At 49.2% G+C, this 23,043-nt stretch overlaps 2 protein-coding genes across 5 annotated transcripts in view; one reads left to right on the top strand and one right to left on the bottom strand.

Moving 5' to 3' along the window:
* The first annotated feature begins 258 nt into the window (after positions 1-258).
* On the top strand, positions 259-13,182 carry GUSB (glucuronidase beta). Of its 4 annotated transcripts, XM_077908369.1 has the most exons (13): positions 376-516; positions 1,388-1,479; positions 1,665-1,850; positions 2,160-2,341; positions 2,516-2,658; positions 3,117-3,304; positions 3,655-3,807; positions 4,047-4,225; positions 4,308-4,454; positions 7,508-7,592; positions 8,965-9,141; positions 11,357-11,492; positions 12,842-13,182. In XM_077908369.1, exons 3-13 carry the CDS (start codon positions 1,683-1,685, stop codon positions 13,009-13,011), a joined length of 1,728 nt encoding a protein of 575 aa, XP_077764495.1. In that variant the 5' UTR covers positions 376-516; positions 1,388-1,479; positions 1,665-1,682; the 3' UTR covers positions 13,012-13,182. The 4 variants fall into 4 exon arrangements, with proteins under 4 accessions (XP_077764494.1, XP_077764493.1, XP_077764495.1 ...); XM_077908368.1 differs by lacking the exons at positions 1,388-1,479; positions 12,842-13,182 and adding an exon at positions 12,244-12,293 and having other exon boundaries at positions 259-516; XM_077908367.1 differs by lacking the exon at positions 1,388-1,479 and having other exon boundaries at positions 261-516.
* A 1,507-nt stretch (positions 13,183-14,689) lies between these two features.
* Positions 14,690-23,043, bottom strand: part of VKORC1L1 (vitamin K epoxide reductase complex subunit 1L1) — a 68,765-nt gene continuing 60,411 nt past the window's right edge. The window contains exons 2-3 of the mRNA XM_077908371.1: positions 22,791-22,900; positions 14,690-18,509 (exon numbers count right to left, since the gene is read on the bottom strand). Coding sequence (XP_077764497.1) covers positions 18,283-18,509; positions 22,791-22,900 — 337 coding nt within the window. The 3' untranslated portion in view covers positions 14,690-18,282. The remainder of the gene's footprint in view (positions 18,510-22,790; positions 22,901-23,043) is intronic.

A 23,043-nucleotide genomic window follows, 5' to 3' on the forward strand; every position in this document is an offset into this window, starting at 1 on the left:
GGGTGCCCCCGCCATTCCCGTTCCCGGGGCCCCGCCCCCGGCTCCCGCCCCCGGCTCCCGCCCCCGGCTCCCGCCCCCTGGCAGAGCAGCGGACCCTGCGGCCGCCGGCTTCCTCCGGACGGCGCTCCCGCCTTCAACCAAGATGGCGCGGGCGGCGTCAGGCGGGGCACGTGACCCTGCGGCCCCCGCGCCGCCCCGCCCCGCGCCGCCCCGCGCCGCCCCGCCCGCGCGCCTGGGTGCCCGGCTGCTGGGGGCGCTGCGGGCTGCGGGCTGCGAGCCGGGGCCACGCGCGGCCGCGACGGAAGCATGTCTCGGGGGCCGGCGGGGGCCTGGGTAGCGCTCGGCCCGCTGCTTTGGACCTGCGGGCTGGCGCTGGAGGGCGGGATGCTGTACCCCCGGGAGAGCCCGTCGCGGGAGCGCAAGGACCTCGACGGCCTCTGGAGCTTCCGCGCCGACTTCTCCGACGGCCGGCGCCAGGGCTTCGAGCAGCAGTGGTACCGGGCGCCGCTGCGCGAGGTGCGGGTCCCGGGGGGCGAGGGCGGGCGCCCGACCTGGGCCCCGCAGCGATGGCGGCAGGAGCCTCGGATGGACGGGCCGACGGGGAGCGAGCGAACGGGAGGAGCCACCTGCGGGGAGCCGGCCCGGACGGCTGTGGGGCGGGGGCCGGGGCACGAGGGGCCTGATCCCAGGGCCCCCCACGGGCCGGGCACGAGGGAGCTGATCCCAGGGGCCCCCCACGGGACAGGGCTTGGCACCCAGGCAGCCCAGGACCGCTCCCAGGTCTCCCATCTGACTTTGGTGGCGTCGGCCTGTTTGGCCGCTGGTCCAGGCCACTGCTGGATCCTCCTTTCCCAGTGTCTGCCACCCATTCACAGGGGGAGGAAGAATGGAAGGCTGGGTGCTGGCGTTGTGCCTGCTCAGTTTCCTCTGCAGAGCAGCCCCCACACGGTCGCCTTCCTCTCTGGGGCTGTCAGTTAATTATCTTCCTCTTCTGGCTGTCCACCGTTCCTCTTGCCTTGGGCAGGGTTGTGGCCTGGCCCCACCCTTGTCCACAGACTACCCTGAGAAAGAACTGCACCCCCCTCCCCCCCGCCAAGCCCTGGACACAAACCATCCTTGCAGTGGATTTCTTGTCATCAAGTTACGCGTCCATTCAGCCAATACTTATTGAATCTTTGGAAGTCTCATTTCAGCGTGTTAGGAAGTCTTCCCCAGGCTGTTTGCAGGCTCCCTGAGCTGTCTGTCCTGTTCGTGCCTAGCCCTCTACCTGAGGTGGTCAGGGTTTCCCTGCCAGGCTCAGGTTTATGCAGTCCTGCCAGCTTGTCCTGAGGTGGTATCCCATATGGCCCCCAAAAGGGCCCCCCTGACCCCTCCACATTCTTCATAGAGCTGATCACCTGACAGCAAAGACCTTGTTCACAGTTTTATTCCTGGGACCTAGAAGAGTGTTGTAGGTGCTCACTGCACACTGTTGATTGAGTGAGTGTCCAGTGTCTACTTCGTGGAGTCATGAGGGGGGATGGCCTGGGATCCCAGGGCCTGGGGGAAGTCGTCTTGTCCAGCCTCCTTTCTGCAGGCAGGATGGCGGGGGATCCTGGCCCCTGGGGAACGGGTTGCCTGTGTCTTTGGTGATCCGGCCCTGATCCCAGGCCTTCTTTCCTCAGTCGGGCCCCACCCTGGACATGCCAGTTCCGTCCAGCTTCAATGATGTGGGCCAGGATAGGCAGCTGCGCAGCTTTGTCGGCTGGGTGTGGTACGAGCGGGAGGCCACCCTGCCCCGGCGATGGAGCCAGGACCCGGGCACGAGAGTGGTGCTGAGGATTGGCAGCGCCCACTACTATGCCATCGTGGTCAGTACAGCGAGCATCAGGCAGGGCAGGTGGTCGGGGCTGCTTCGGGGTGTCTGGTTCACAGGGGTCACCTGACAAGCCTGCTCCTGCGGTGGATGGGGGCCATGCTCAGGCCCCACACTGGGGTTAGTGGCCTGGTTTGGGAGCCAGTGGCCTGATTTATTCTCCCAGCGCTCACTTCCCCCATCCCTGAGCCAGGCGGCAGCTGGCAGGACTCCCCGCCCCCACGTAGCGTCCATCTGGGTAAGGGTGCCTAAGGTGGCTGGCACTGACTTGCCGTACCCTCCCCATGTCTCCTTGTGTCTGCAGTGGGTGAATGGGGTCCATGTGGCAGAGCACGAGGGGGGTCACCTCCCCTTCGAAGCTGACATCAGCAAGTTGGTCCAGAGCGGGCCCCTGTCCTCCTGCCGTATTACCCTTGCCATCAACAACACGCTCACCCCCCACACTCTGCCGCCAGGGACCATCGTCTACAAGACAGACGCTTCCAAGTGAGCAGCACTCTGCTCCCCTGCCCCCCCTGCCCCCCACCCACTGGGCTTCCGACTAGGGGCCGGGTGGCCTTAGCAGAAGTGAGGCCCTGGCTCTGGGAGGTCAGGGAGACATGTGAGCTGAGGCTGAAGGACAGAGCAAGGCCCCAGCTGGGCATTGTTCTGCCATCCCAGGTACCCCAAGGGTTACTTCGTCCAGAACACATACTTTGACTTCTTCAACTACGCGGGCCTGCATCGCCCTGTGCTCCTCTACACCACACCTACTACCTACATCGACGACATCACCGTCACCACCGGCGTGGACCAAGATACTGGTGAGGGTGCCTGGCATGAACTTTGCTCAGCCAGGCTCCAGGTAGCTCTGCTCCCTGTTTAGAAAAATCCTTGAGGAGAGAGGCTCTCCCAGCATCTCTTCAGCCTCAGCCTTCCCATCCACCTGAGCAGATCTGGAATCCAGCCTGTCTGCACTGGCATGGGCAGCAGACGTCATCCATCTGGTCTGACCTCATTTTGTGAGCAAATGAAGCCCAAGGAGAAGTGGGGCTTGCCTAAAATCATAGCTTTGGGTGAATAGCTCGGGATCCAGGAGAATCCCTGTCTCTTCCCACCGTGTTGCCCTCCCTTAACCCCCCCTCAGTGCAGACTGAGATCCAGAAATAAACAGTTGTTGGCTGTGGACTCCTCAGTGGTCGCCGCAGGGAGCTCTCCTCTTCATGACCCAGGCTGTGTCTGTCCTTCTCTCTTTTGTCTTGATCTATCTCGTCTTTTGCAGGGCTGGTGGATTACCAGATTTTTGTCCAGGGCAGTGAACACTTCCAGCTGGAAGTGTATCTTCTGGATGAGGAAGGCAAGGTCGTGGCCCAGGGGACAGGGAGCCAGGGCCGGCTGCAGGTGCCCAATGTCCACCTCTGGTGGCCGTACCTGATGCATGAGCACCCCGCCTACCTGTACTCGTTGGAGGTAATGGTGGTTAGGATGGGGGCTACAGAAGGTCTTTGGCCCCCACCCCACAGCCTTGGCTTCTGGGGGGCGGGGTGCAGGACAGAGGGTCAGGCACACGTGGTCCTCTTAGCCTCCTGGTCAATTGGATTGAAGTGTTCCAATCAATCAATTGATTGATTTTCCCCAATCCTTGGTGGGGAGGCCCAGTTTCAAAGAGCAGGCACCAGGGAGCGGGTACCTCCTTACTGGTGGCAGAAGCCGGTGATTTCTGCTTGTGGTCCCAGAGGTGGGTCACTGCGGTTTACCAAGGGCCCTGTGTGGACTCAGGCCCGCATGGACGCCTCACACCTGGTGCTTTGCCTTCGCAGGTGAGGCTGACTGCGCAGATGGCCGCTGGGCCTGTGTCAGACTTCTACACTCTCCCCGTGGGGATTCGCACCGTGGCCGTCACAGAGCGCCAGTTCCTCATCAACGGGAAACCTTTCTATTTCCATGGGGTCAACAAACATGAGGATGCCGATGTGAGTTGTAGCCGCTGGGTCGCTGTGAGGGCTGTTCCTCACCATTGCCTTCTCCATGGCCCCTGAAGCAATCGGGGGTGACTCAGAGCAGTCCAGCAAAGTGCAGGAAACCACTGCCTGATGGGGCTTGCGCTTGGGCCCGAGAGACGGCTGAGAGGGTGAGCCTTGCATGGCCTCGCTCTAGAGGGAAGTGCACCAGGATGGGGGCTGGGGGTTCACTCTGCCATGCACTCCCCTAGATCCGAGGGAAGGGCTTTGACTGGCCGCTGCTGGTGAAGGACTTCAACCTGTTGCGCTGGCTGGGCGCCAATGCCTTCCGCACCAGCCACTACCCCTATGCGGAGGAGGTGATGCAGCTCTGCGACCGCTATGGGATCGTGGTCATCGACGAGAGCCCTGGTGTGGGCATCATGCTGGTGTGAGTGCCCCCCGCTCCTGGTGTGCCCAGCCTGCCCCAGGCAGCGGGCCCTGACTTGCTGCTCTTCCTCCCTGTGCTGCAGCCAGAGCTACAGCAATGTGTCCCTGCAGCACCATCTGGAGGTGATGGGGGAGCTGGTGCGTCGGGATAAGAATCACCCATCTGTAGTCATGTGGTCTGTAGCCAATGAGCCCACTTCCTTCCTGAAGCCTGCTGCTTACTACTTCAAGTGAGTCCCCTGACGGGGCCCTGGGCCAAGGCAGGGATGAGAGGTCAGCCCTGGGGCGAGGCAGGGTGGGGGCAGGTGAGTGCCTTGGGAGGCAGCCTGGCTCCTAGCCCGGCTGGGTGCGCCTCTGCACACAGCCCATTCAGGGGACTGAGTACCACCTACCACTTTGTGATTTCAACCTGGGTGAGACCCATTGTCCCCTTTTCACACTTGAAATGAAATCTGGACATAACTTGTACACAGACTCAGACATATAACTTCAGGTTACAAAAAGGTAGCCTGTGACACAAGGGACTGTCATTTATTTATCTTTTTTTTTAATTTAAAAAAATTATATTCGTTTATTCATGAGGGACACAGAGAGAGAGAGAGAGAGGCAGAGACACAGGCAGAGGGAGAAGCAGGCTCCATGCAGGGAGCCTGACGTGGGACTCGATCCCAGGACACTGGGATCGTGACCTGAGCTGAAGGCAGATGCTCAACCGCTGAGCCACCCAGATGCCTAGGACAGATGTTCATTTATAAAATAATATGTGAACATATGGGTCTCACTCCCCCGAAGACCCAGTGAGGGGGCCAGATGCTGGCACCTGGATGTGGAGTCACCGTGAAAGCACAGCTACAGTTGCCGACAGTGGGGGCACCGTGTTGGTGACTGCTAACTGCTGGCCGCACTGCCTTCACTGCCATGTGTTTCTAAGATGGTGTCTCTGGGTAAAGGTCTAAACAAAACAGTTACACTCTTCTCTCGTTTTATGTTGTCTCCATTCCTGGGAAATTTAGTGTATGTTAAAGGTACAAAAAAACCCCACTTTGTGATGCTTTGGAATCATCTGTAAAGAGGAGTTAGGTTTTATAAAACTGGACTTTCTAGGCACATGATTCTTTTTTTTTTCAATAAATTTGTTTTTTATTGGTGTTCAATTTGCCAACATACAGAATAACACCCAGTGCTCATCCCGTCAAGTGCCCACCTCAGTGCCCACCACCCAGTCCCCCCACCCTCCGCCCACCACCCTTTCCACCATGCCTTCCACCACCCCCAGTTCATTTCCCAGAGTTAAGAGTCTTTCATGTTCTGTCTCCCTTTCTGATATTTCCTACCCATTTCTTCTCCCTTTCCTTCTATTCCCTTTCACTATTATTTATATCCCCCAGATATAATGTTTGTTATACATACAATGTTTGTTCTTCTTCGACTGACTTACTTCACTCAGCATAATATCCTCCAGTTCCATCCACGTTGAAGCAAATGGTGGGTATTTGTCATTTCTAATAGCTGAGTAATATTCCATTGTATACATAAACCACATCTTCTTTATCCATTCATCTTTCGTTGGACACCGAGGCTCCTTCCACAGTTTGGCTATCGTGGCCATTGCTGCTATAAACATCGGGGTGCAGGTGTCCCGGCGTTTCACTGCATCTGTATCTTTGGGGTAAATCCCCAGCAGTGCAACTGCTGGGTCGTAGGGCAGGTCTATTTTTAACTGTTTGAGGAACCTCCACACAGTTTTCCAGAGTGGCTGCACCAGTTCACATTCCCACCAACAGTGTATGAGGGTTCCCTTTTCTCCGCATCCTCTCCAACATTTGTGGTTTCCTGCCTTGTTAATTTTCCCCATTCTCACTGGTGTGAGGTGGGATCTCATTGTGGTTTTGATTTGTATTTCCCTGATGGCAAGTGATGTGGAGCATTTCTTCATGTGCGTGTTGGCCATGTCTATGTCTTCTTCTTAGGCACACAATTCTTAACAGGGTTCTCAGTGATGTGCATATTCTAACTTTTCTAAAGTTCCATCATTGGACAGGATGAGTCTGTCCAAAGTTCATGGTCTCATTCACTAAATACTTCCCCCACCAGGCATGGCAGTGGACAGAACCCCACTTAGGGGCAGCATTGGGAGGGTTTACTACCTCTGGTGGGCCTTGCTTCCTTGGTGTTCTCACAATTATGCAGTGATCCCAGCCTGCAGAGCGTGATGACTTCACTTGCTGTGGGGGCAGCTGGGGGCATCCCCGGCATGGAGCCCTGTGGGCTGAGCTGTGGGTAGGAGATGTGGGGCTCTGGGCAGTGGGCCCACCTGGGCAAAGGAGAGCTCTGAGCACGCAGCCCAGAGCCTTGGGGTGCGGGCTGTGCTGAGTAGGGGGGCTGGTGTGCGGTGAGGCAACAAGGAGCGCTGGTCCCAGGGTTCGGGGAGGTGTGGGCGATAGAGGGCACCCTCGCTGGGGCAGTGGGAGGTGGGCAGGGGCCTGAGGAGCCAGCGAGGCTTTGCAGCGTCCCAGTGCCCCAAGGGCTGTTTCTCTTTAGTATGGCTTTGGGACTCAGGCTAGGCTTGGGGAGAGGAGCGGAGTGAGGAGAGTCAAGAAGAAGGAAGTTGGCTGTGGGGGCGAGGAAGAGGGATGCGGGCTTGACCAGTGAGCGGGGTGACCGGCACCGCGTGCCTCTGATGGGTCCCCGGGTTGAGTCCTGAGCACAGGCTGGGCCCTCTGTCCGAAGCCTCTCCTGAAAGTCCCTCCTTGGTGAGCGCGACTCAGCATAGCTGTCGTTTCTTCAGAGTCTGGGGCTGGCTTGCCAATGTCCTGCCTCTCAGAGCTCTGCTCCCCTTCCTGGTCCTCCTGCCACTTGTACCGGGCTTGGAGCCTTTCCCTGTGCAAACTGTGTGAGGCTGCAGAGGTCGAGGTGTCCCCCGTGCACACCTGCCTCCTCGCACGCACCCCCTGCTTGGTAACTTAGTATCCGTCGGGGCCACTAGCTTTCTTGGAGGGTCAGCATGCCGTTTGGGGCAGCACCCAGCCCGGGACCCCAGTGCCGGGGGCCTGCATACCTTGCGAGGGTGGCCCACTCTCTGGGGTTGGGATTGGGGAAGGGAGAAAGAAAGTTGCTGGGCAGTGTGAGCTAAGGTGAGAAGGACGTGTTTGCTCACCTAAAGTCCTCCTCAAGGTGGGGAGGGGAGCAGGGCTTGGGATGGTTGATGGGAGGGAGGGAGGGACGGCTGTGGGAGGACCCTGCCCACACTGACCAGGCCTTGTCTTCTGCCTTCTGCCAATAGGACGCTGATTGCTCACACCAAGGCCTTGGACCCCTCCCGGCCCGTGACCTTTGTGACCAATTCCAACTATGAAGCAGACCTGGGGGTGAGCCTGGGGTTCTCCGCACCACTTCTCTTCTCCCACTTGTCCCCTCGCCTTCCGTGATGCTTGCTAACATGGGCTGCGGGGACGTGCCTGGAGCAACTGGCCCCAGCGCTTTCCTGGACGGTGTTCAGGTGAAGGGTCGCTTGCTGCTTGTTGGACAGGTGGACTGGCTTCCTAACCCGAGGAGGCTGGCACAGCGAGGTCTCATGGGCGCTCCTCCGTTTAGGAGAGCTTAGCGTTGTCACTGTCCAGCGTCCCTTAAACCTGCCTGGTTGTCAGAACCACAAAGGAAGCTCCTGAAGGTACGGATGCCTGGATTCTGAGCTGATGCTGGTTCAGTAAGGCCTTGGTGGCACCCTGCATTTTTACAAAGCTCCGCAGCGATTCCCGCCGTCACCTGGCTGTGGCAACACGGGCTGGCGGATGGAGGGCAGCTGGCCTGGCTGTGCTGCCCGCACCCCCGCCCCAGTGCGGCAGCCCCTCGGACTGTGTGTTGTGTTGTACTGAAGCTGGACAACACGGGAGCCAGGAAACGCTGCTTCAGGAGGGAGCAGCAGGCTGCTCCGTAAGAGAACGTGACGCAGGAGGAGCCAACACCACGGGGAGAATGCAGGGGAAAATGCTCTGCGAGTATGAATAGGGAGCCCTCGCCACAGAGTGCCCGGAGGCCTGCAGCCCCTCAGAGAAGCATGAAGACCATGGCAAAACACTGTTCCTGGAGCACAGGCGGCGCCTCCTTGGGTCCTGGCCCCCCCACCCGGGTGCCCAGGAAGCCGGGCCCGCGCCCCCAAGGCAGGAGGTGCCCTCATCTGGGGCCTGTGGCCACCCATAGGCGTTGTGTTGCTGTTGCCGCCCTCTGCCACTGCCCGTCTCATACCAAGGGGCTCACTTGCCCAGGAAAGTCGGGGCCTGGCCGGCCCAGGGAGGCCGTGGAGGTTGGCATTTGTGCAGGCAATTAGGCGGGACGGGGCAGCTGGCTGCCTGGTGTTGGCTGCTGTGTCCCAAGCACCGTCCAAGTAGACACCAGCTCTGCCTTCCGCCAGGAGGGAGTGTGCGGCCCCCTGCGGCCCCCAGCACCAGCTCACAGATGGTGCTTAGCCAAGATGTTCGCCAGGAGAAAGACTGCACGTGTCCTTTAGTGGGGCACCTTTCCCCAGGGCCAAGTGAGGGAGGGCTAGTGTGACAGGCCATAGAGAGAGAAGCCCTCCAGGGTACAGGCGCAGCCAGGTCCACAGCATCAGCCACAGTCACAGACCTGCCTCTGCCTGCTGCACGGGTGGGGGTGGGTGTGGTGTACACCCCCTGCCACCTGCGCCCTGGTGCTCTCCTCCAGCTTTCTGGCCCGTGAACAGGTGTAATGCTCTCCTCCTAGGCGCCGTATGTGGACGTCATCTGTGTCAACAGTTACTACTCTTGGTATCACGACTATGGGCACATGGAGGTGATTCAGCTGCAGCTGGCCACCGAGTTTGAGAACTGGTATAGGACCTACCAGAAACCAATAATCCAGAGCGAGTACGGGGCAGAGACAATTGCAGGCTTCCACCAGGTAAGCAGTGAACAGCGGTGCCACTCATTCTCCCAGGCCAGACAGGGCTCCCCCATTGCTCACTGTGCTCCTCGGGCTCACACCCCCCGGTCCTCCAGGGTTCAGGCCTCGGTCCCGTCTCCAGAGAGCCTCCCACCAACTGCCCGAGTGGCCTCCTGAGCAAATCCAAACCTTGGAAGCCCCTCACTGGCTTCCCGTGGCCCCACACGAAGGCCCCGGCCCCTGGCCAGGGCGCTGAGGTCTCTGCCTATCCCAGGTCCTCCTCCTCCTCTGCCTTCCCTCCTGGTCACTGGGCGGTTCTCACTGCTCGTGGGCTGCTGCTCTGCTGGGGGCATTCCTTCGGCCTGGAATACCCCTGCTGGTACCACATCTGCCACCTGTAATGGTGGACTCTACTCTGCTCCAGTCTCTGCTCAGGTGTCCCCCCTTTGGGGAGGTTTACCCACTTGCCCCAGGCCTGCTCAGCCTCTGTCTCAGCCCTTCTCACTGGATTCTGTCATCATTTCTTTGACTCTCTTCTTGGCAAGACTGTGGTTTCAAGAGAACTACTGAATCCTGTTTATCCTTGCTTCCCAGGCCCTCAGCAGTGTCCGCACTCAGTGGGTACCAAATAATATTAAGGAAATGAATGAAATCTTGGAGCAAATTTTAATCACTAGAGTTTTTCACACCCTCCTCTTTTTATTTCCTCACCAAAGATACGATACTTTATCTTGTGGGGATTTTTTTCCCTGTGGATTCTTACACCACAGCAAGCCCCTCATCGCTTCCCCCCGCCCCCCCCCCCCCGTCACACTCACCTGTCACAAGTACCAGATTCCTTGTTGACACACAATGTATTTATCCTTGGTACTCCTGTTCATACCCTTAAATTCATCTTGCTTACACAGAATGCCACTTTTACAGACTGCTAGAGTAGGGGGAGATAGCGTATGAGAACACCAGTTCTTCATCTTTGAGAAGGTGGCCAACTCTGAATCTTGAAGAGGATCAGGCTAGATCTAGTGCTGACTGCATCATTTGCCGTGATGAATTTTTCTGCAGTGTTCAGAAGCCACTAGCTACATGTGGCTACTGAGGACTTGAAATGTGGCTAAATCAACTGACTGAGTCGATTTAGTTTAATTTAGTCTTTATTTTAAATAGCTAGGTGTGGCTAGTATTAGGCCATGCAGGGTTGTTCCCAGTAAAAACAAAGTAAGAAAATCTACATATTGCCCTGCCCTCAAATTCAGCTTTGGAACCAGAACAAAACATGGCTCAGCTGTACTATGACCTTACCAGTGCATCTGATATAACATTATAATCCTTCTCATTGGAACAGAAAATCAAAGCTTGCAGGGTATATTCTCCTGTAAAATAACTGAGATGCTGCATCCTTGAACACTGAAGATGTGAGTGCCCCCAGATTCCCATGGGACATCTGAATGATCGTTACGTTGAAGTGTGCACCACACGTAGGAGCTCTTTACCAAATCCTGAACAAGTCCACAGACACGGCCTCTGCTCTCATGAGGACCCTCTCCTGGGAACTGGGAGCTTGGCTGCCTTCCGGGGAGCTGTGTGGGGTGCGTCTCAGCCCCCTACTAACTAATCTGCTGCTCACCCTCAGTACACCTACAGCTTGAGTCTGTCTGGAGGGTAGAACCAGCAGGGGCAGGGACACACTGACCTTCCCTGCTTATCACTTCATGGCCAAAATCTCTCTGGAAGCACATACTAAGTCATTTGGGGAATGGATAGATGTGCTAAATAGCCGCTTCCCCAGACCAGATACAGATAGATATGAGGTGAGTTCAGTGAGTCACGCTAGTTCTCAAATTATGCGCTGGCAGCTACTTAAAACTTGAGGTTTAGTTTTATTATTCGAAGGCTTATTTTTACTTCCACTGTCACTCAGCTTTAAGGCTGTCCTGGTCTTAAATAGGGACAGAAGAGTAAGGTAAAGAAAATACCAAGTCCTGTTGCTAAAGCAGTTGCTAATTCAGGTTGTTTACAGAAAATCTCTTTCCTTTCCTCTGGGCCTCGTCACAGCCTGGCTGTCCACCAGTGCCAGCGGTCCTGGGTCACTACAGCCCACTGTGGGCATGGCTATTCTGGTCACCATCACATGGGTCTTTATTTTTATCTGACGTTTACAGTTCTACAAGTTCTGCCTCTTTTTTTTTTTTTTTTAGTTCTGCCTCTTAAATTGTCCATTTGCTTTGAACTGTAGGATCCACCTCTGATGTTCAGTGAGGAGTACCAGAAAGGTCTGCTCGAGCAGTATCACTTGGTGCTGGATCAGAAACGCAAAGAATATGTGGTTGGAGAGCTCATCTGGAATTTTGCTGATTTTATGACTGACCAGTGTAAGTGGCAGTTTGGTTTACAGAATGTACCATTTCTCATTTTTTCAGGTTGGCCTTTAGTTCAGGACATTGGGTTGTAAGAACAGTGGAAACGAGCGGGGAAGCTCTAATCAATGTAGGTGATGGGAGAATTTCTTAGGAGAACCAAGTGGTATCTAGCAAGCAGAAGTCACTTGCCTGCTTCCCAAATCATTTTATGGTATAAAAGTAAACGGTAGAACCTCTTCTCTTGAGGCAAAAATGACCAACTTACCTTTGTCGGTTTCACAACAGTGTGAGAAAAAAGTGGACCTTGTATTGGATTTACTTGTGGGATACACTTGTTATGCCAGAGTAGCATACTCAGCATACTGAGCCCGGGAAACTTAGGGTATTTCAGTATGGTTTACATCATCCACTTGTAAAAGGCAGGTTTACCAAGTACAAGTAAGTGTCAAAGTGTTTTGAATGTGGGAGGGTCTGAAGTCTGCATATTTCTGAAGTGGGGAGAGGTGAGGGCCACTTCAGTTAGGTTCCAAATGAATGTATCTCCTTTCTTCCTGTTCCTGTAGGTATTGCTAGTTTTCTGATACACCATAAACTTAGCATAGCAATTTGGGGAGGTGAGGAAGGATTTGGTAGTAGTGGACATTAGAACATAACACAAGGAAAGACAGGCCTTTAGAACGTGAAAGTTTAATTAAAAATTAGAATGGAGAGGAGGGAGGTAAAGAGAAAAAGGAATGAGAACACAAGCCTCTCCGTTTGGTAGATGGGATCCATGGCTTCTGCAGCCTGGTTTCGTGAATGGGTGTGTCGGCTCTGCGTACAGGCAGTGAGCTGTGTGAGTGGACAGATTACCTGACTTTTATGAGCCTGTAAGTGGGGATAAGGCACCGTGCAGGTTGAAGTAGGAATTTATTTGATAAAGCGCTTGGCACGGTGCCTGGCATTTGCTTATAGGGAAAGCCCTTCCCACTTGAGCCAGACTGTGGTTTCTCTGGTGGAGAGGGAAGGTGCGCGCGAGCCGCAGCCAGCCCCGCCCACCCAGAGCTCCGGCTCCGGCTCCGGCTCCCACTGGGAGATTGGGCTTTTCAGAAAAGCCCAAGTCTTTCTGGGGTAACTGCCTCAGCCTCCGGCCCCTGACCAGGCAGCTGGGGACTCGTGCTTAAAACCTCGTGTCGCAGATAAAAGAAAAATAATTTGGGGTGTTTTCCCCGTGACAGACCAAAGAAATAACCCATTAGGGAGCTGAGGTTTCGGGGAGGAGCGGTATTTCAATCTGTACGCTGCCGTCGTGCAGCCGCTTCTGCAGGCTGCTTCTGCCCGGCCCATCGAGGGGCCTGAACCTCCTTTCCCTCCATTTCCAGCACCACAGAGAGCAGTAGGGAACAGAAAGGGCATCTTCACTCGCCAGAGACAACCCAAAGCGGCGGCCTTCCTTTTGCGAGAGAGGTACTGGAAACTTGCCAATGAAACCGGGCACCACCGGTCCGCGGCCAAGTCCCAGTGTTTGGAAAACAGCCCGTTCGCCCTCTGAAGCCTCTGTCTGCCCCGGAGGGGAAGGGACCACGTCCACGGACCCCATGGACCGCGTGTGGCCGCCTGGGACGTTCCTGCCTGCAGCCTGTACTGATTCACTGGAAGGGAATCTTAGAGGTGGAAATAAAGGCTTTTGTTGTGTGTGAATAAAGAGTCATCTTAGAAGTGACCGTCCATCTGTTGAATAATCTGTGTGGCTGGAAAGCATCCGGAACTGTGTTTAGGTGTCAGGCTGCTACCCCAGACCTCTGTGCTCGCTGTGGAGCCCCTTCCACACTCACACCACAGTCAGGGCTGCCGGTCACCGACGGTGCTGCTGCAGCAAAGCGGGAGGAAAAGAGAACTGCTCGTGGGCTCCGCAGGGGAGCTCCAGGGGAGCTCCAGGCCCACGGCATAGACAGAAGGTGCTGTTGCTGGGATAAGGAGCCAGGTCTGCATACCAGGTCCCACAAAGCTAAGCTGACAAATGAGAAGACAGGAGCTGGGGAATGTCAGAGGCTACCTGTTCTTCCAGACATTAGTCCCACCTCAGCCATAGTCTAGTCTTGACAGAGAGGGACAGAAGGACATTAAACTACAGTGACTGTGATGGGATCTTTTGTACCTCTGGGTGGTGGCACCTGCTCTGCTCCTAGGGGATGGTCCTCCTCTCCCACGGGCTCCAGTAAGGCAAGGAAGGTACACTGTTCCTAAGGTGTCAGTCCTGGTTGAAAGCTCCGTGCTTTGGAAAAAGACTCCTGTTGGCGTCTAGTCAAATACAGAGGACCATGAACCAACGTGGTTCTTAATCCAGAACTTAATTCACTTCACTTGGGGTTGATTCCACACATCTCAGCACATGCCTATTTTTAATCCTTCCTTTCTTGCAGGAAGGGAACAGTAAGGACCATTTAACCTCCTTTTAGTGTAAATGTGAGTGTAGTTGGTTCAGATATGAAGTTAGAGATTCTAGGGTTTACACGTTTTTGAACTTACGTTCTTTGAAGGTATCAGGTTTTGTGTTACATTAATGTCTAGGAATGATCTATGATTTTTTACTTGACATTTAAAAAAGGTTACACAGAGCAGACACACTTAAATGTTTGACAAGTTAGGGGTAAGTGCCATGTCCTAAGTCCCAAGGTTCTATCACAGAGGCATTTGTTAAAGTCACTAAAACATGGCTGAACTGTATTTTATGTGGATTCATCATCCTTGGAGATGTTAGTTACTTTTTTAGGAGACAGAGTAGCAAAAAAAAAAAAAAGGAAAAAAAAAAAGAGAGTAGCGCTTTTAGGCCTATACTTAGGCCATGCTTAATACAGTTTTATATAAAACATTTCACGTTTTCTGGGCTAGTTTATAAAAAAAAAAAAGCAAAAGCTGTGGGCAAGAGCTGACAGCACCTTTGGTGTGCTTATACAACTCTGAGCACTAACTTCTTTTTCACTAATTCTTGACAACCACACACATCATAAGCCCACGCAAATTCCATGAACTAGAATCTCTAAGAATGCTGCATGTGTTCTCCATAAACTGCATTTCAGGGAAAAACAATCAATTTCAGTGCATCTGTAAAAATGGAATTAATGTGTCAGCTTCAAGGAAAGTTTATGGGAAGACTGGATTCTTTTTTTTTGGAAGACTGGATTCTTTTCAGCTCCTTGTTTGAACTATAAGAAGGATGGCAGCACAGCTTCCACAGGTAACGTCTACATTTATTTTATACCAAAAAAGTTATGTGCAACAAATAAACATTCTTACATATTTACATTTGTTTTTACCAGTTAGCAAAACTGTGTCCTAAATCTCTGATAAAGAATAATTCTATCTATATTAAAGGGGGAAGTCTGCCCAGTGAACTCCACTTTAAAGAATGTTTACTCTGGAGCTTAAAGCACTAGTAATAAATATTTTTTGATGGAACATACTATACAGATCATACACCTAATACTTAGGCCATGCTTAATACAGTTTTATATAAAACATTTCACGTTTTCTGGGCTAGTTTATAAAAAAAAAAAAAGAAAGAAATTAACCAAGTAGCCTGGATTCCCACCCCTGCCCCTTTTGTTTGATTGAAGGGTGGTTCTCACAGATCAGGAATCGGAAGTGCTGCTGAATAGAGATGTTCCACCAATGCTTGTGTGTTGGGGGAAAATACCAGGACAAAGGTTGCATGTTAGGTATTCCTTTAAAATAGGTTTCCAAAAATGACAGTGGATTTCTTGTTGGCATTTGTCTAACACGAATTTTCAAGACAAGATTTGCCAGCTTTCGCTCATGTCTGTGCTGGTTCCAATCTGTTACGAAGTAGTTGCTGAAGATAGCTTTGCATGTTTGCTGATAATCTTATGAATGAAGTACAAGCAAACTAAAGCCAACAAATAGTTTTAATTTCTCTGGAGTCTTGGTCCTATAGCCTACTGAGTAGGGTCCAAAGATCTCTTGCACCAAATGACAGATCTTTGTATGAACATAGTCAATGTTTTTCAACATCTTTAAAAGTAACGGATTTAATGAGAGGCGACGGACATCAAGTAGAAGTAATTTCCTGGCACGCAGCTAGTTAAACCTGAGTTATTTCACCAGTTTACCTTCGCAGAAAGCACCTAGCTGCAACAAAAAACTGAATTCTCTAAACCACCTAGTTTCCCTAGAATTTGTCATCTAATGACAGCTTCTCCAATTTCTTCAAATGATAGGACTACCAAGTAAATAAGGGGCTTCATTTGTTACAAGAAGAGTAGAATTACTGCAAAACCCAAAGATCTGACTCCTTCTCCCCGCTAATTTGTTCTTCAATGTTGGTGGCTAGCAATGTTGCAGTGTTTTAAATATGGAATCTAAAAGTCATAACAATCTGAACAATCTTACAGCATGGTCTCCTTCTTGAGGTGGAAGAGAGGATGTAGAGGGGAGCCTAAATTCTTCCACCAGGGTCCTGCTGCTTACCGAGATACTGGCGTTAAAATGCTGTTATTTCAGGCAGCACACTTTCATTGCTCAGTGAGGAAAAAAAAAAACCATTAATTCTACTGGGGTTACAGGAACATGGCAAATATTTTGTACAACTGAAACAGTGGTGTTTTCCCCAAGGCTTATTAGGAAAGCAAAGGAAAACCTTGAAGGGTCTGGCAGGACATTTTTATGTTTGACCATGTAAGAGTTGAAGACATTCGCAAGAACGCAGCATCAAGACAAGCTTTAACTATACTTTGCTGATTGATACAAAATAGGATGAAAAACCATTTTAAATTGGGACACAAGGAACTTATTTAGCACAACCAGTGTTACATATACCACAGAAGTCTTCACGGTTAACCATTTCCACTCTAGCTTAGAAGAAAGAACCAGGAAGCTGCTGGGTAGAACTGAAAGCACTGCCACAAGATGACCTCAGTGCACAAGCCCTGCAACAGCAGGATTTGTTTCTCCATGAACACCAGACATCCAGTCCAGTGCTTTCTGGAGTTCTCTAACTACAGCAACAACAACAATACATACATCATAAGACAGGCATCGAAATATTCACATTCATGGGAAAACAGAAGCCTTGAAATCCGAATTCAGCTTTTACAAAACTGGTTAAAACCGGGTGAAAGTTCATTACAATTCTGATTTTCTACCTGCCTTGGGCCAGAAAAATACATTGCCTCAATTAGGACAGTTAGTTGGAAACTGCTGAACAGTTGCTGACTTTACTCATTAGGGTTTACAGAGCAGAGCCTGTCCCCTCCCTTCAAAAAAAGGCGGCTTGTTAAAGTACGTGATGGTTACCAGTCTATTTTTAACATAATGATTAATTGGAAGCAAAAACATTGCTACTACTTTTCAATCTAAGGAATAAAATGATCATACAGAACCTTTCTAGAGAATAATGCAAGTTTTCTACGTCATGGTAAGAGGAAGGAAGGACACTTCTGCCCAAGTTCAACACACAAAATATTTGGTTTGAGATTTAAGACAGAAGGCACTTTTAACATTCTGATATAAGGTGTTAACCAGAGAAACATATTGTCACAATTTCATTTGGGTTTATTCACATCACCTTTAAAACCGAGGCATTTGCGTAGTTACCAGGAAGAGCAGTGACACCACTTGTGTACTTCGCCTTCAGCTATTTCTACCTGCACTACTCCCGACGGAACAAACAGAGCAGCATGTCAGCCCTAAAATTTACAACTGTAATATTGACTCTAAAACAATTAAACTAGACATCCAATTAGTGCAGAATGAAACAGGAGGAAATACTACGGAGGTACCCAAGAGCAATCCTACTCCGGAGCAACTGGGCTTATACTGGTTATTTCAAGGTCAATACTGTCTGGTCAACTGGCACCAATGTTAAGGAAAGAGATCTGCATGAAAATTCAGCTACTGTAAGAAACTATCTAAAAATGCCATATTAATATTTCCAGCTTTTCTCCAAAGAAATCTACCCCATTTCCCCAACTTTAGTGTCCTGAAGGCCTTGGATGTGAAGGTCTGCTCACATGACTTACTTTTAAGGTCCTAACTGATCCAGTTTTCTGACTTGAACGTTCAAATTTAGTTTCTTCCCTTTGGAGGAAGGAGACGAACGGGAACCGACTACCCTATTTTTGCCGTCAGTGCCGGACCCACAGTGGTCAGTACTTTTCTCAAGATGCTCTGTATGGACTTAACTATTGTCCCTCTTTCTTCAGTCAACGTCGGGCTGCCAATTCTTCACTGCTACACTTCGGCTAAGCTGTCCAGTAAGTTCTGCAGGATGGATCCAATGTTTCTTTTATTTACAAACGTCACATAGATGGATTCTAGTGGAATCTACATGTTTCAATCCATCAGCTAAAAACATATTACATATTGTAAACATGGCAATATTTAATACAGTATCTATTCTAAAATATTTTCATGTCATGATCACATTTGTTATACCTGAAATTGAATTTATACACATTGGAGAATTACTAGCAATGGTTGCTCACTTGACAATCATGGGCAGGGGGCTAGGGCTACGTTTCATTATCTCAGAAACATCTTCAAAGTAAAGTTAAAGCTTGTCTTTGATTGGCTCGGCAGCTCCTTTTTTTTTTTTTTTTTGTATCCATATTGAAAATGAAAGATTGACACAGAAAATAGCTAGGGCCCCTTCTAATTTACAGGATTTTAAAAAATCAGTTTAAGATTCTTGGGGAAAGTGTCTGTTGTGAAGAATCAAATCAAAACAAAACAAAACAAAAAAAACTGCTGCAAAATAAACTTAATGGCAAAGGGGACTTCCGACTGTCCAGAGTTCATCCGTTTGTTAGTCCTGCTTGGGCTGCAGCTGCCGTTTCCAGGCCTCGTTCAAGTAAACTAGTCGTTTATAGTTGATGATAAGAAGAATGAAGTTCAGCACGTACGTGATGACGCATATGATGCAAAACTCCTTCAGCACAAAGTACAGAATGTAGGCCAGATACAAGGAGCCTACCACGGACACGATGGAGGATGTCATGAGGATTAAAGCTGCAACTGCACTTGCTGTCATGCCTGCAAGAGAAAGAGACACCCAACTCAGTCAGGCCCTGACCCCGGAGAGAAAGTCTCTGTGTTAAAAGCTAGCACTCTGTGATTTGCCGCAGCATGGGAATATGACTTTACTGGAAAATGCGATGAGTTTTGAGAACACAAGCTACTGGTCTGTTTTGTTAAGGTTATGCAGGTTGATTTTGCATGTAGAATACTCCCTTTACAGCTGCAGTGTCTCTGATGTTTCAGTATTCTAGGTGAAATACTACTTATACCATAAACCAGCCTTCATTAAGTCATGCAAAGAAAACATGCAGTCTTCTAATCACATCATGCATGAGGCTCATCTGTAAAATCGACAGTCTCGTCACTCCCAATGGATAAAGGAACATGAGGACCACAACCTTCTCTCCCAGGCAGGACACACTTCCTCCAACCTTTTCACTGCAGGCTCCCCATCTGTGGGAAGTAAAACTTGCCTTCTCATGTTTAGGTCAAATTTTTAAAAAATCCATACTGGGAGATGATTGTACCAATATGCTGCTGAAGTTGTAATAACCATTTCAGAAAGGGCTCACCCTGGAAGGTAACAGAAACCACGTTTGGCCAGTTGGCCACGTGTAGGTCAAACCAGATCAAGAAAAAGGCACTTCTGTGGGCTAACCCAGGGCTCTCTTGATGCTATCTGATATCTTCACATGTATTATTTTGTAATTTTCTGAAGCCAACAGTCGTGAGAACATGTGCATTTATTTTCAAGGACAGAGGAGATAGCAGAGCATATTCAACTACCCTCCCTCCCAACAACTAATGGACAAGGAGAACAGAAACAGGAAAAACTAATCGGTGGTAGGAGATCTGAAGTGGTTAATTAAGGAGCTGAAATCCCCACTGCCTGTTGATGAGAAGCTGCCTGTGGGCTAGTCTAGCCACAAAGGCCAGACCAAGGCCGGACCTGCCCACAAGACCAGTCATTCTAGCCTTACCTTCCGTAAGGCTCTTCAAGGCACTTCAAGATATTGCTGGATTACTTATGCCAGGGACTGGTGAATCTGATTGTCCACCTGCTTTTGTAAACAAAGACTGAGTGGAACCCAGCCACGCTCACTCGTTTATGTAACATCTGTGGCAGAGCTAAGTAGCTACAAGAGCCAGCAAAACCTAAACGTTTTTCTGTCTGGCCTTTTACTAAATATCTAAGACTTCAAAAATTAATGCAGTCACATTTTCCTGAGAGAGTTAGTTTCCAAATGATATGAACAAGTGCCACTCTTTTCCTTAACTTGAGATAATACTCATTTTTACTTCCCAATACTGGTGTGTGCATAGATTAACAGAGCTAATAGGAGGGGCACCTGGCTGGCTCAGCCAGTAGAGCCTGTGACTCTTGATCTCAGGTTTTTTTTTTTTTTTTTTAAATTTTATTTATTTATTCACGGAGACACACACACAGACAGAGCGGGGGGGGGGGGGGGGGGAAGGGAAGCAGGTTCCACGCAGGAAGCCCGATGTGGGACTCGATCCTGGGTCTCCAAGATCATGCCCTGGGCTAAAGGCGGCGCTAAACCGCTAAGCCACCGGGGCTGCTGCCCTGATCTCAGGGTTTTGAGTTTAAGTCCCACACTGGGCATGGAGCTTACTTTAAAAATAAACAAGTAAAAGAGGTAATAGGTATAAAACACTTTGAATGCTCTGTAAATACTGGCTTTTAGTTCAATACTATTGTACCCAACCTGTCCTGATGTAATGTAGATGGTGGTTTGGGACACAATTCCCAGGAGAATTTACAAGGTCCTGTAACTCTAAATAAATGATGGTTCAATCAAGCAGTGGACCATTTTGCAGCTGTGAAGAAGAATGAGTCTTCATTCTTAATGGGCTGCTATGGAAATATCACCACTATGAATGAGTCAAGCAAAAAATAAAGAGTATGAAGAACAGTATGTATAGCATCCCCCTTTTCTATTTTAAAAAGGTGGAAAATTAAGCTATGTTTGTATTTTCTTGTACATGCCTAAAGCAACGACAGCAACAACACACAGCCACCAGTTGGGGACAAAAGGCAGTAGGAAGTGGGCAGAGGGGGCAAAGGCTGGGGACAGACCCTTTGCTGGAGAGCATTTTATATGTTTTTTACTTTTGAACTTGTCAAAGTATTACCTATGGAAAAATTAATTGAAAATGCTGTATCTCAAACAACTTGGAAGGGCGTGAAGATAATGTGCTCTGGAAAACTGTTAAATGACTTCACATGTGCCTTCTGACATTAAAAATGCTTCATGTAGGGATACCTGGGTGGCTCAGTGGTTGAGCATCTGCCTTTGGCTCAGGGTGTGATCCTGGGGTCCGGGGATTGAGTCCTGCATCAGGCTCCCTGCAGGGAGCCTGCTTCTTCCTCTGCCTGTGTCTCTGCCTCTCTGTGTGTCTCTCATGAATAAATAAAATCTTTTTTAAAAAAATGCTTCATGTGCACACACAAAATGTGAACAGAAAAGATACACATGATACATGCCATTTAAAAAAATATGTATAAGGAAATTCACAAATTAAATATTATAAATGAAATTTGATCCAACTCTATCTCCAAAAATTAACATAGTCAGAAGCGTTTCTTAGGGCAGTCCCGGTGGTGCAGCAGTTTAGCGCCGCCTGCAGCCTGGGGTGTGATCCTAGAGACCCGGGATGGAGTCCCACATCGGGCTTCCTGTATGGAGCCTGCTTCTCCCTCTGCCTGTGTCTCTGCCCCCCTCTCTCTGTCTCTATGAATAAATAAAATCTTTAAAAAAAAAATGAGAAGCGTTTCTTAGGCTATTTTAATTTCAGCTTATACACTATATTCTTTAGAAATCCAAACAGAAAAAAACAAATTGAATAAAAAATAAAAGTCTCACCCCAGGCCCCCAACCACCAGACCTTTTCCTACACATTTATATGCATACATATAAACATATACTTCTTTTATACCTATTATACTACAATTTGTTTTTTTCACCAAACTATAATCTTGATCTTTCTAGAATATTCATGTAAGACCTGCTTTTTCCTTTAATAGCTACATAGTATTATCCAGTATGGATGTAACCTAATTTATTCAACCATTACTTTTGCAAAGCTATTTCCATTTTTTTGCTATACTCCTATGAATATCCTTGTGCATATTTTTGTATTTCTACAGGATATGGAACTGGGCAAAGCTGATAGGAGTATTTAGAAAAATTCAGATTCACAATTTGCCTGATAACAAATCAATTTCAGTTAGGCAGATGAGCACAGAAAAGACAGCAGGTGATGGGGTAAAACAGTAACAATGGAAACCAAAGGGCAAAAATGGTGGATTTAACTCTCAAAGTGCAATCAAAATTCACCAAACTAACATAAAAGAGTATAAAGAATGGCTAAAATGTTTGTCACAAATATGAGAGTGGACTATTATCAGGATCCCAATAACAAAAGTGACAATGCAAGGAAATTAAAATGATGGGGATTTGTAACCATTAGAGATTTCACAGAAAACACTTTTTAAAAATGTCCACTCTCTGTCTCTCATGAATAAATAAATAAAATCTTAAATGAAAATAAAATTAAAAAAAAGAGGGATGAAGTTTTGGGGAAGCCAGACAATTGAGAGATAAGCAGTTTGGTAATACATACATATTAAAGTCCATCAGAAAAAATCTATGTGTTTTGACTCATTTGTCCAGTGTTTGGAAATTTATTTTGCAGAACTAATTCAAAGGGGGAGGTGTGTGTCAGGAGGACTTTAAACAAAGTTGATCCCCACAGTGTTACTTAGGACACAAAAATCTTGAAACCTTGATATCAACAATAAAACACTGAAGAGAGGAAACAACATAAAAATTCACAAAAAGTTAAGTGAAAAAAGCAACAGATGATGGACACAGTGGGTGTGTAAAGGTGGTGGAATTATGCACACTGCTTCCTGTTAATGTTCTCTCAAGGGCATACTATTTTTAAGTAATCTGCACAGTATATAAACTAACAAGGAAAAAGTTTCTGGGGAAGGCTGTTGGGAATAATAAGCTCTGTGAATAGGGCTGGTTTTTTTGGACACTCTGGGATGCTGCTGTACCTGATTAAAACCAACAGATACCAAAGTTAGCATCAGCATCATCAGAATCTCAGTGAACCAAATTTTCACCACAGAACAATGTGCTACAAACTAGTGGTTCTATCATTAAGTTACTTTTATTTAATATAAAGACATTTCAGGGGAAAGATACAAAGTACTGAAGGGAATATAACAAAACAAACTTATTTTTGTATTGCTGTATAAATACTTACCAAGTAATAACTGTAGTATATAAAATATAAGTCCAAAGACACTGTTTGGCTGGTTTAATACACCATCCTTTCCAAAAATGGAACCCAAAAGACCAAATCCTCGACCCCATCTGTAAAATAAGGAAAACCAATGACCCCATTTTAAGTCTTCCTATTTTTAAAAATGTAAAATTGCCTGAGAATGCCATGGTAATACCCCCATCTGAATCTCTAAGTTGCCTATTTCTATAGGTTCTTTTATCCAAAAGGTAGG

This window comes from Canis aureus, chromosome 8 (genome assembly GCF_053574225.1).
Source record: "Canis aureus isolate CA01 chromosome 8, VMU_Caureus_v.1.0, whole genome shotgun sequence".
Taxonomy (NCBI): domain Eukaryota; kingdom Metazoa; phylum Chordata; class Mammalia; order Carnivora; family Canidae; genus Canis; species Canis aureus.